General features: G+C 39.6%; 1 protein-coding gene across 1 annotated transcript; it reads right to left on the bottom strand.

Annotated features, from left to right (window-relative positions):
• Positions 1–982: 982 nt before the first annotated feature.
• IL10RB (interleukin 10 receptor, beta) lies at positions 983–12,863 on the bottom strand. The gene is made up of 7 exons (XM_010004687.1): positions 12,860–12,863; positions 12,075–12,198; positions 10,596–10,765; positions 8,322–8,488; positions 5,038–5,188; positions 3,407–3,564; positions 983–1,195 (listed from the first exon to the last, which is right to left on the bottom strand). The coding sequence occupies exons 1-7, from the start codon at positions 12,861–12,863 to the stop codon at positions 983–985; spliced, it is 987 nt and encodes a 328-aa protein (XP_010002989.1).

Genomic DNA, 12,863 nt, shown 5'->3' on the forward strand with positions numbered 1-12,863 from the left:
TTGGCCTCTTCTCCCGAGTGAATAATGACAGGACCAGAGAGGAAATGGCCTGAAGCTGCACCAGGGGAGGTTTAGGCTGGATATTAGAAATAATTACTGAAAGAGTGGTTGGACAGTGGAACAGGCTGCCCAAGGAGGTGGTGGAGTCACCATCCCTGGAAGCGTTTAAAAGAAATATACATGTGGTGCTTAGAGACATGATTTAAGCACTGAACGGGTAGATTAGGTTATGGTTGGTGGATCTAGGTTATCGTTAGACTTGATGATCTACAAGGTCTTTAACTCCCACTTAAGCTGTGAAGTTTTCCAAACACTTCAGTGGACTCTGGATTGGGAAGGCAAAATTTAATTAGCTATAGAAGCTGCTTGGGGAACTGAGCAATACCTGAACACAGAGGGCTGTCAGGCAGTACACTGCTGCATTCCCACTTTCCTTAGTGATGATGTATGTGTAATGCCTTGCAGTGCACAACACACTGAATATTTGTGTTGGGTTTATTCATACGGAGTTCACACCACCAAAAAAACTTTACAATTTGGCATCAGGTACAAAAATATTCAACAGAATGATTATGCCACTAGGAATATCTTTAAGAAATGCACACAATCTCATTTAAAAAATAATAATAATAAAAAAATCAGATCTTTCTTTACAAAGTATTATTTTCTTTTACAAACCTCATACAATATGCCATTTTGATTAGCTTTTGCAATAAATAATCAAAGTTAAATTAACTAGTATTAAATCTATACAGTATTTCCTTTTATAAAGTCATAATAGAGTCCTAGGTATTGCTACAACTTAACAGAGAGCCACCAAAAACAGTGGCAAAAATCTTATTTAATTCATTTATAGTCACATTTGTTGTGCTTTAAAAAAATAAAACTCTGCCAAAAGTCTGTGTGTACATCTTTGTATATAACTTTTTACTCTCTTAAGAATGGGTTTGTTTTTTTTTGTCTGAGTGAGGTATGAGTGCATTTAGGCCATTTCTGAAGCTGCTATTACTCTTGAATCAGAATCTTCTTGTTCAGAGTCCTGAAGATGCTCTCCTTTCTTGCTGGCCTCACCCTCAGTCTCATCACTCTGATGTTTGGATTCTTCTGAAATAACAGTTAGCTTGTCATAAGAAAGGTGGGGCTCTTGTGGGAGTGCAGTAAAATACTGCGAACCACTGGGAGGCTTGTTCAGAAACTGTGAAGGAAGAAGAGTAAGAATACACAATTTATGTTTGTGTTTGATTTGCAGAATCCGTCTCCTCTTGTTTTCCATGCATCAACAGACTTCCTCAATCCTTAAAAAGAGAGAAGCAGCAATGTAGTAACTTCTCTGCTTGCTTTAACAGCAAAAGGTTTGGAAGGAAGTCTGCAGTGCCTTTACTTGCAAGAAGATACCTCGGGGTTAGTGACTTCTATGGAATATAAATTTTCTTAAAAAAAACAAACCCACAAAAAACCAACAACTGGGTTTTGTTTGGAAAGAAAAAATAAAAATGGTGACTTGATTGTAGGTGAAGGAGTTTGCCGAGAGATTTGTCAAGTACAGGAGATGTAAATTGCTCCTGCCATCTCAGAGAGCTGCTCAGACATCAAATAGCAGCGTTTTAAATGTCAACATAAACCATAACCATTTAGTCAAGTAAAGAGAGGGAGGAGATTTGCAGGGGTATGCAGCTCAGTGAGAAAGATGATTTAATTTTAGTACCAAAATATCACAACTTCTTCCCACTCCCTGTTCTACTGATAAGATGGAACCAGCCTCAAGAATCAACATGGACTTTGCAGGATGTCGTGACTACTTTGAATGTCAACACAAAACCAGCACACCTACTCAATACAGTGACAATTTGCCAGTCAGTCGTTTGGGCAGCTGAAGTGCCAGTTCATGTTATTGGTAGTGGCTGGAGGACTACAACTGCATTTTGTTCTTGTGACTTGACACCTGCCTATTACTTCAGTGCATTTTACCCAAGAAACTTGCTCTTTCAGGAGTCCTGTTCACTGCAATTAAAAAACCCTCAACCTAATATTATTACTATCAGATTTTTTTCTAGCAAACTGTGATTTGAAATGTTCTGTCAGCAACTTGCAATCTCAAATATTCACATAGTGAAACCACTGCTTTTGATACACATCATTGTAAGTAGGCACGACTGACCTTTGATTACTGTGATTAACCACTACAACCCACTAGCACAAAATTACATTTCTCCCTTTTTTGTAAGAAATCTGTGAGCAAAATGGCCATTTGACCACATCCTGTGTTGATGAGAGCAATGCTGCCTTCCCAATAGCTGAGCTCCAGGTTCAGCAAGCTACTGTGTGCTGAGCATGTGCCCAACTTCAAGCACAAGAGCTAAGTCAGTTGCAAAGCACTTGTCTGCTGATCTCTACGTAAGTCAAAATGAAAGATCCAGGAGAAAATTCAGGAAACTTAGAAGAGTATAGGTTGCTAACTGCAGAGCAAATAATACTCTGTATATCTTTGTTCTTTGGAGGAGATTCTGATCCAGCCTTTTTACGTTGCCCTGTGGGTAAGAGGGTCACTGGTATTACCCAACAGTAATGGCTAACATTCATTGCTCCCATTTTATCTTGAATTTTCAGACTTCACTACATTCTTGTTAAAACTCATTATTGTATTTGTGAAAGACCTTTGCTTCAGGAGAACAGATGTGCAGTTTTAACTCTAAAATGTGTCAGGAGACAGATAACTCAGTTGTTTGCTACCTAAAAAGAGGAACTGAAGGTTAACACCTGTTATTCTCTCACTTAAAAATGAAAGAAAACATCCTGTTTCTAAGCCATGTAAAGATTCATATGGCAAATTCTGCAGTTGCATTAGGAAACAAAGCCTATGCCAAGCTTTAGAAATGTTCAGCTTTTAAATATTTTGGACCATTCTGTGTAGAGAAATTTAAAAATTACAGTATTTCAGAGTTTATTAGACATCCTTAAACAGGAAGCGTAATTTCGCTGCTTCTAACTAGCACCTATGCAGTGCCACAGAACTTGATGAAAAAAAATGGACGTAACACTCTCGCAAAATTTATGACCTTATAATGCCTGAAATTAAATAATAAATTAACTAACTTCCTCTACCTTCCTAAAGCTGAACAGTACCTTCCTTTGTCAGCTTTTTCCAAAGCTCACAACTTCATAATTCACACTTATCTGAATGACTTTTTATGTTTGGCAGAAGAGTTTCACCATACACAACAACTCTGTAACAACACATAACCAGCTTTGCTCCTTATTGTCTAAAACCCCCTCAGAATAGTCTGCACTCTGCTAACAATCAGGTGCAAATGAAAGAAGCTTTAAAGGTTTTGGCATAGAGAGCCTTTGAAAGGCAAGCAGTTCTGCTGAAAAGGCTGATTTCAATTGTGTTAGGTAGAAAACAAACCTCTTTCAAGTGTTGTGGGAAAATATATGAAGGGCAGAAAACATCTTTGGTGAGTCGATATAGGTAAAAAAAGGAAAAGAAACAAGCAGGAACAGATACTACAACGACCAACATTGATCCTGTAAGTACAGCCACAATTACCCACATAGGAGTTACACCTGAAAGACACAAGAAAAAAGAATTAAAACTCTGAATATTCATTATTTTCAAATTAGCAGTATCTCTATAGAATTGAAAAAACCCTCAAACTACTATAAAACTGTAACTGCAGACATAAGTCTTTGTTTCCAGATGCAAAATACCTCAATACCTTTAAAATTTTTAGTCTGAATAGGCTAAGGAAGTTCTCAACAAAGCAAGCTTACAAGCCATCCTATTGAGACATTTAGAGTTACACACTGGTGACTCTACATGCAACACTAGACAAATTATTAAAGGAGAAAAGACCAACAGAACACCTACAAGGTAATACTATGCAAAAAGCTATTGTACGCTCTTTGGTGTTCCAGGAGTGTAGGAGATGACACATAACACTGCCAAAGTACAGGCTTCCACTTTTTAAATAAAGCCATCTGTAAAAATGGCAGCAAAGACAGCAGGGGACAAGAGTCTGTAAAATTATAAACTACTGAGCCTTTAAAAAAACTCAAGAAACAGGCAATGGGAATGAAGATGTATCCATACATCACTGTAGAAATGTTTTAAACCAACCTATGCTTGCTAGACACTGCTCTAGCCCCAAACTAACAAGCAACACCACCACCTAAACCCACCTGCAACTCAACTGCAGTGCATGCAGGTAATAGACATGTGGGAAAAATGTATGAGGCAACATTTTATGAGGAAAAGCATAGGAGAAACATATTAACCCAGTGGCCTTCCTAGGAGACTTCTTTATCAGCTTGTGTCTCTGATTTTCCACAAGTTATCAGAGAGTGATGTTACTTGAAATACACAATATGCCTGTGAAAAAGACAATATCTAGGACTGTCTTAACTAGGGGCATAAAGATCCCTGCTAAGATGACAGGGTCAGCCCACATGGTGGTTATTGCTGGACTCTACAGACAGCAGCTAAGGTGGCATGGCTGAAAATGAAAGAGCTTTTGGTACTTAACTGCCTTCAAAATGAAAAGGAAAGCATTGAGACAAAATAATTATTTATTTTATTGATTCATAACTGCTGTCTGTCACAGACAAAGAGATCATGGCCTAGCCTCATGACAGGCACTGGCAATATTGCCATAGATGAAGCAGCCTGCAACACAGGGTCCAGTTCCTCTTGCTGTTACACATCTACAGAATAGAGGCTTTCACAGGACAATGAATACAGCTAATGGCAAAAGAAGAAATTCAGGCACAAAGTGTGATCAGTGCAGAGCCTGTGCTCCACTTAACTGATTTTCAGGCCTCTACAGAGAAGTAAAGTGTCAAGCCATTGGTGCTGTATGGCTTGTAGTTTTCACAGAGTTTCCAACTCCTCTGCTCCAAAGGAGCGTGTGATTAACCACCAAACAATAGTAACAAACATCCATTTTTGGAAGGTTTACATATTACACCGATTTTTGAAAGGCTTTGCAAATTTCCTAGTTCTCTACAGCATGTGTCCCATGGTGATGCAGCAGGTATTACCATTGTGGGTTGTCTGCTCACAGAGCTCTTTGCTCAGTTCCCCTGTTTTGTTCAATTCGGGGATAACTGCTTGCACTTTAATACAGTATATTGTCCATGGCTCCAGCTGAGATAGTATTTCAGAGTTATGTTTCGTATCTGTGTGAGTCACCTAATAACAGAGAAGAAAAATATGAAAAGCCTAAGTCCAGTGGATGGACTAGCTAAGTAATTAAAGTGACATTTAGTAGGAGAAGTCCTAGCAGTAACAGCTGCAACAGGAATGAGGCTTTTAAAGGCAGAATGAAATGCCCTGATAAAACTACATTAATTTCACCTCTGGTTAGAGTGTGAGACCACCCACACCAGTGATATTCTGGCTGCTTCTAGCAGCACTAACAATGATTCAGGCTAAAGAGGCCTGCAGAGATGGAATAAAGGAGATCTGTTTGCAGAGGGAGACAATTTCCTAACCAAATGAGGTAAACTAAAAGTATTGTAACAGACAAACTGAATTATATTTGTGATGGAGCAAGTAGGGTGGATGATCTAGACAAAAGGAAGACAGACAGAGAAAGAGAAAGGCTTGTGGAAGCTACTAGGTGACTAACAGCAAAGGCACCTTGCTGTTTGGAGGCGTGATTTGCTACGTCCCTCTAAGTACAGTAATCCCTACAACATGCTGCATTACATATTAACAGATTCTTTCTTAGGGGTGAGAAGACTCTACAGGTAGGTTTCAACATTTTGAGCAAGCATCCAGGTAAAAAAAAACAACTATGAAGTTACACAGTATGTGCATTTTGCTTCTTTGTTTCCTATGGAAATTTATAGAACCATTTAGGTTGGAAAAGACCTTTAAGATCATCAAGTCCAACCATTAGCCTAGCACTGCCAAATCTACTCCTAAATCATGTCCCTAAGCACCACATCTACGTGTGTTTTAAACACTTCCAGGGATGGTGACTTCACCACTTCTCTGGGCAGCCTGTTCCAGTGCTTGACAACCCCTTCAGTGCAGAAATTTCCCCTCACATCCAATCTAAAACTCCCTTGGCACAACTTGGGGCCATTTCCGCTTGTTTTATCATGTTACCTCGGAGAAGAGACCAACCCCCACCTTGCTACAACCTCCTTTCAGGGAGCTGTAGAGAGCAATAAGGTCTCCCCTCAGCCTCCTTTTCTCCAGACTAAATAAGTTCCAGTTCCCTCAGCTGTTCCTCATAAGACTTGTCCTCCAGATGCTTCACCAGCTCTGTTGCCCTTCTCTGGACTCACTCCAGCATCTCAATGTCCTTCTTGTAGTGAAGGGCCCAAAACTGAACACAGTGCAGCCTCACCAGTGCCAAGTACAGGGGACAATCACTGCCTTAGTTCTGCTGGCCACTCTGTGTCTAATACAAATGCCTTAAATTCTTGTAGTTTGAGTATTGAAAACTAGTCAGTTTTTTGGGAAATGATGATCGTTCATTTTCTGGAATTGAATTCCAAATAATTTTGAAGGGTAACAAATACAAGTAAGAATTATCCTATTATATGAAAACTGTAGTGACGTACAAAGCACTAATTATACCATGACTCCTATCTTCCAGTAAAGGGTTTCCTTTTTTCCTGTAATAGAACTCATGACCTTGTAATTAAAATATTACTTAAGATCTTTCTCCATGCATTTGCTAGGGAGCAGTCTTCTGAGAGTCATCATAATATTTTATTTGCACAGTCTTATCATGCAGTAACTGTCAGTTAACTGAAGTAAGGCAGACTTCCAAGAAAGATCATCAGATTTTTGTGTTATGATAGAGGTAATAAAATTTGTTAAGCTTCTGAAACACCTAAGATGATGTTTATCTAAAGAAATATACAGCATAGAAGCTGCAGAGGGACCTGGACAGGCTGGGTCGATGAGCCAAGGCCAATGGCATGAAATTCAACGAGACCAAGTGCAGGGTCCTGCACTCTGGCCACAATAACCCCAGGCAGTGCTATAGGCTGGGGGAAGAGTGTCTGGAGAGCAGCCCAGCAGAGAGGGACCTGGGAGCACTGGTTGACAACTGGTTGAACATGAGCCAGCAGGAAGGCCAATGGCATCCTGGCTTGTGTCAGGAGTAGTGTGGCCAGCAGGAGCAGGGATGTGATTCTGCCCCTGTACTCAGCACTGGTGAGGCCTCACCCCAAGTGCTGTGTCCAGTTCTGGGCCCCTCACTGCAAGAAGGATATTGAGGTGCTGAAGCAGGTCCAGAGGAGAGCAACAAGGCTGGTGGAAGGATTAGAGGGAAAGTCTTATAGGGATAGGCTGAGGGAGCTGGGGTTGTTTAGCCTGGAGAAGAGGAAACTCAGGGGGGACCTTATCACTCTCTACAACTACCTGAAGGGAGGGTGTAGTCAGGTGGGGGCTGGGCTCTTTTTCCAGGCAACAAGACAAGAGGGCAGGGCCTGAAGCTGCTCCAGGGGAGGTTTAGGTTGGATATTAGGAAGCACTTCCTCACAGAAAGGGTGATTAGACATTGGAATGGACTTCCCAGGGAAGTGGTGGAGGCACCATCCCTGGATGTGTTCAAGGAAAGGCTGGATGTGGCACTTAGTGCCATGGTCTAGCCAATGTGGTGGTGTTAGGTCAGAGGCTGGACTTGATGATCATAAAGGTCTTTTCCAGCCTTGGTGACTCTGTGATAGCCATCTATATGTGAGCTAGGATGTTTTAATAGTCTTTGATGGAGTATCTGATCCAGCACAGTTAATCTAATTTTAAAATTGATTTATGTATTTGGTCAGCTTAATGTTGTTTGTGGAAGAGGTTGTCCACAAGAGTTAGAAAGCAAATGACAGCTGATAGAAACTGAAGAAATGAAGGTGACCACAGTTCATACAAGGCCCCAGCATGGTGGTATTCAACGTCCAGAGTCCCATGAAAAGCACAAATACTTAAATATCATGAGATTTTAATCAAAGTCAACTTATCACCATGATCACAGATACTGTTGATGTTACAGCTTCTAAGTTACTTGTATGTGTGAAATACAGAGATTTGGTGGGACAGAGTGCATCACAAATGAATCACCACTAAACAGAGGGAATAAACTCTCATAACACTGCAGTTATTTCTAATTATGGGAAGAGGCAATTATATCCATGCTACTGTTTAACTACACAGCTATCTACCATTTCCTCTGAATACACTGTAATGACAGCAGCGATCCATTTTTACTTCAGTAGTGTCAGCTTTCAGAACTTAATCAGTACAGTATTTTTACCAATAAAAGCATCTATCAGTCATGCAGTCACAACATGTAGGAAGAAGAAGCTACCTCTTTATTGCTGCCTTTCTTCCAGTACAGTATTCTGTAATTCCACGAGCCATAATAGTGCTTTAGAGGCCACCTTTCAAGATCATTTTCAGCAACAGGGCCTATGAAATCCACATGCAGGGACCCAGTGTCAGACTTCACTTTTACATCAGGTGGCCCAATGGTTGCTATATATTAGAATGGTGGAAGAGAAGAAAGAATGTAAATCAGCTTCACAATGTTTTCAATTTGACATTTTTACACAACCTGTGATAAATCACACTTTAAATAATTCAATCTATTAGAAGAAAGTAATCTCCTTTATGAGTCAGGCATAAATAAATATTTTTGCTGTTAAATAACAGATATTTTTGCAGACTGCATTTCCCATACACTAAGTTAACTCAGTTCTCTTTTGCCAGCTGTGGTGACTCCTTGGAGAGAAATGACTGTTTCCAGAGCTTATTACTCACTTCGCTTTCTGGACCAAGCTGTGGCAACATCTGTCTTTTCTGAGAAGACTCTCTAGTGAAGTGATTTAATGTTCATTTCATTATGATCACTTTGAACAACTGAAGTATTTTAAATACTTTTGCATGTCTTAAATATTAATCTCTGAATATTATATTATCATATTTTGAACATGGCTTATTATGTTTTTGTGCCACTACCTACGCTCATTAATGAGTAGCTTAGTTATCAACTATGCAGAGCTTTCCATTACAGTCTCCTGTAATTCCAACAAACAACTCCGCCTTGGCTGCTTCTACTGAAGTTCTGTCTGGCCTACAGCCATGCTGCCAAGTGTTTAAGGAAGAAAGAGTTCCATATACAGACAGTTTTACATTCCTCTAGAAGTACGTTTTCCTTTAATTTAAAATAGATTTTAAAAAAATCGAATTGCTGGACCATGTATTCATGTCATGCTCAAGAAAAAGCTGTTGAACTTGTGAAAAATAGTGTGAGGAGGGTCTTAGTTACTCTGTTTTTCTTAGGCTATTCCTACAACACAATGTGAAATTTCTTAAAAAAGCACTAGCAGAAAAAGTAATTCAGAAAGAGATGTCAGGTACTTTTATCATGATGCCCTGTTCAGATCAGCTATGACAACATTAAAAATCCTCATGTCTTCCTCAGAGATTTGGCCAGTTCTCCCAGGTCTTCCTTTCCAGGCATTTTTATGTCCAGGTTTTCTCAGTTCAGGAATAAGCTGCCTTTCCAAAGCCAAGCCTGCTCTGAAGGCCATGTGCTCTTTCAAATACATGACAAACTACAGCTCTGTTAATCATTTACATGATTGCTCTTTGCTCTGAAAATCCATCCATACCTTTTGTGTTACACTTTTTTTTTTTTTTTAACTGTAATTTATACTTGCAATGTTGTATTTTTTTGTTTTTCTGTGCTATGTTTCAGTGTTTCTGTTTTAGGCAGATTACATTATGTCAATATTATGCTTTTGGAGGCAGATAACCAATTAAAGCATTTTGAAAAACAAGGCTGCAAGATTACACTCTGAAATCCAAGAAACAGAATGATGAAATTCAAGCAAATGAAGGAAGAACAAGAAAGAAAGAAAGAAAAAAGGATTGAAAAAAGTTTTTCTTAAAGAAGAGGTCTAACATAAGCTTCCTGCATGGTTTTGTATATATAGTGCCCAGGAGAAAAAGGCCTTGGGTAATATTAACAACACAGTCTAAAATAATTTCATTTTTGTTTATGAGTGGCAAAATTATTCATAATGCTTATGAACGTACAAAATAAAGGATGCTCATTGGTAAAAACCCTTCCCTCATTCCCAGGCTCAGGTGAGAGCAACGTATTTAACATCTCTCCTGTGCACTCTAATGGAAGGCAATGCCTACCTCACCTCACAGACAATACTGTAAAGCTTTTTTGTTAATTAAAAAAAAAAAGAGAGATTTTTGCCTGACGTAGCAATTAAAAAGAAAGTAATTGAACTTATGTAGATATACAGAAAGCCTGAATCCTTGAAGAAAAGCTCTCCCTGGCTGAAAAATTAAAACAAAGCCTAATTTTAAGGGAAAAATAACATTTTTTTCAAGCCTCCTCAAACAATGTGTCAATTACCAATACTAACATCTACTGTCACAGTGAACCTACTATGATTTCTGACAGCAACTTCTGCTTTAGAAAAAATGAAGGTGTTACAACTAAGATTTTATAGTTCAATGTTATTATATTCAAAACTACCTAGCTTTTCTTAGAGAGCCAAACTGTAAAGTTAATTAAAAACAGACAATATTTTTTTTGGTGGAAGATTAGAAAAAGGCTTACTGTTATCCATTGGCTTGAATCTGATGGTCACCCAGTCTGAATGTTTCTTTCCTGACTCTGCTCTGACCTGTAAATTGTAGTCTCCATATGCAGACAGAGAAGAGACATCACACTCTGTGACTCTCAAGTTTGTGCTTATATTTTCATATGTCTTTCCAGGGAAATTGATGCTGTATGGAAGAGAAACAAAATGTATATGATGTGTAAATTACAACTGACTACATGTCTTTCCTCTCAGTTAACTAGGAAAGTGGCATATCTGTTTGTTAATATATCCAATTACGGCTCATGAACAAGAAAAATTACATCAAAGGTATGAGAAACAACATAACTAGTGTGTATACACACATTAAGCATTTTATAGGCATCTATCTATGAGAAAGTTAGGTACTAAAATTATGACTGAGTAAATAGATGCCCTTCCCTTGACAGTGGTTACAAAACAAGATTCAACAGACAGTAGTTGTCAGCCAAGTCTGATATTAACTGGTATTAACACAATATCACTATGCACAGCTTTGCTGTCTTAACTTGGACTTTGTTCAGAACTGCCTTACATATATGCACATAAGGAAAACCCAGAGCAAATAAAGCCTGACAGCTGACTGGGAACCATTTAATATACGATATCCTTCCTGTTTTGCATTAAAAGCCCACCTAGTAACATAGCTACCAAGAGGTAAATTCCACCAGAATCCGGAAAAATCTTGTACTGGAATGGCTTGTACCCTCACTGCAGGGATTTCTCCTTAGCAGGCACCTGCCTGTGGGTGTCATCATCCCCGTTTTACGTCCTACCCCACCTTTGCCAAAGAATTCAGCCTTCAGGAGGAAGGCTGGACCTCTGGCCCAGCACATTGTCTCCTCAACAGCCTGGGAGCCCATTGCTGGGCTGGGGAAGCACCTGCCTTCCTCAGTACAGCCACACAGGCTGCTCCTCCAGGCAGGAAAGACCAACTTGGAAGGACACGGTGGCAAAACCAAAGCAAAGCTAAACTAATCCCCCAAAGCTGACAAGAGAAGACCTCAGAATATGTGCCCTAACTTGAAGGCACTGAAGGGGTGAGTCACCCGCATGCAGTGCATCAGGCATCTCCACTGAGGGCGCAGCCACTCTGGCTGCCCTGGTGGCAGGGCACAAACTGCTGCTGGGGGGAAACGCCAGGTAAGGTCCTCAGGCTCAGCAGGGCTAAGTGTCCTGAAGCGCAGGTGACAACTACATGATGGAGGAAAAACCACACGCACAGCTAGTAAGTCAAAATGTGTTTCTGGTTGAAAACAGAAAAAGTACATACAAAGCTGCCTGGGGTGTGAAATGTGTAGAAAATGCCTCTGCCCTGTTATTTAGTTCTGAGGTCAGTCTCTCACCAGCTATAAGAAAGGGACAGCTACTGATCTTCCTGTAAAAAATGAAATAGATGACAAATGCATGCAGCTGTAAAGTATGACTTAAAGAAAGCACAACTCCCCCAGACTTACCTCTGAGACCGGACGGTGTAACTTAGGTTCCCCTTGTGAAACCGAGGTGCATCCCAGCGTAAAATGCTACGAAGGTTATTTGATATAATTGTTGCATTTTGGGGTTTTGGCACTAGTCCAGATACTGTGGGAGCAAACACAACCAAATATTTTAGTGTGTGTTCCTCCAGCAACTGCTCAGTGATCCAACACTTCAATACAGGCTTTCATTATTTTTCTCGCCTCAGACACTTTTTAAAAATCCCAGATTTTAATACAGCTAATTTAAATCCTGATGCCTACAATTCCTTCTGAGCTTATGCAATAAAAACAAATTAACTAGGATCAATTATTTCCAGGAAGTATGATCTTTATGATATCATCATTTATTATGCATGACTGACTCATCAAGACTTAGGGCCCAGACAGACTACATTAAGTAACTCTATCTGAGATTGTCAAAATCAAGTTTTTCTTAGTGCTGCAGTAGCACTATGGAAACAACACAGGTGTGTGGTCTGATTTGTTGGATTATTATTATTTTTTTTCTCAAGAGGAATAAGAACAGTTGTTTTATATATACCTGGGTGTAAGACTGTAACAATAATTAAAAAAAATAATTCCACCATCAGTGTGTTCGTAGCACAGATCAGCACTGCCATTTAAAATGCTTTACTCAGTCTGTTATTAAATCACCCTTTTGAAAAAAGGGGGTAATCAGGAAGAACCTTCACAGGCAGTAGAGCTAGTAAACACACAGTAAAGATAAACGTCATCAGTTGGCACTCTGCTCAAGTGATACCAACCCAT

This window comes from Chaetura pelagica, unplaced genomic scaffold (genome assembly GCF_000747805.2).
Source record: "Chaetura pelagica isolate M959 unplaced genomic scaffold, ChaPel_1.0 scaffold299, whole genome shotgun sequence".
NCBI lineage: Eukaryota > Metazoa > Chordata > Aves > Apodiformes > Apodidae > Chaetura > Chaetura pelagica.

What these genes read in the sequence shown, in the direction of transcription:
- IL10RB (XM_010004687.1), bottom strand. An exon ending in TACACCGTCCGGTCTCAGAG is followed by an intron (nt 10,766 to 12,074) that starts GTAAGTCTGGGG and finishes TCTTCCATACAG; the next exon opens with CATCAATTTCCCTGGAAAGA. An exon ending in ATTCAAGCCAATGGATAACA is followed by an intron (nt 8,489 to 10,595) that starts GTAAGCCTTTTT and finishes TCTAATATATAG; the next exon opens with CAACCATTGGGCCACCTGAT.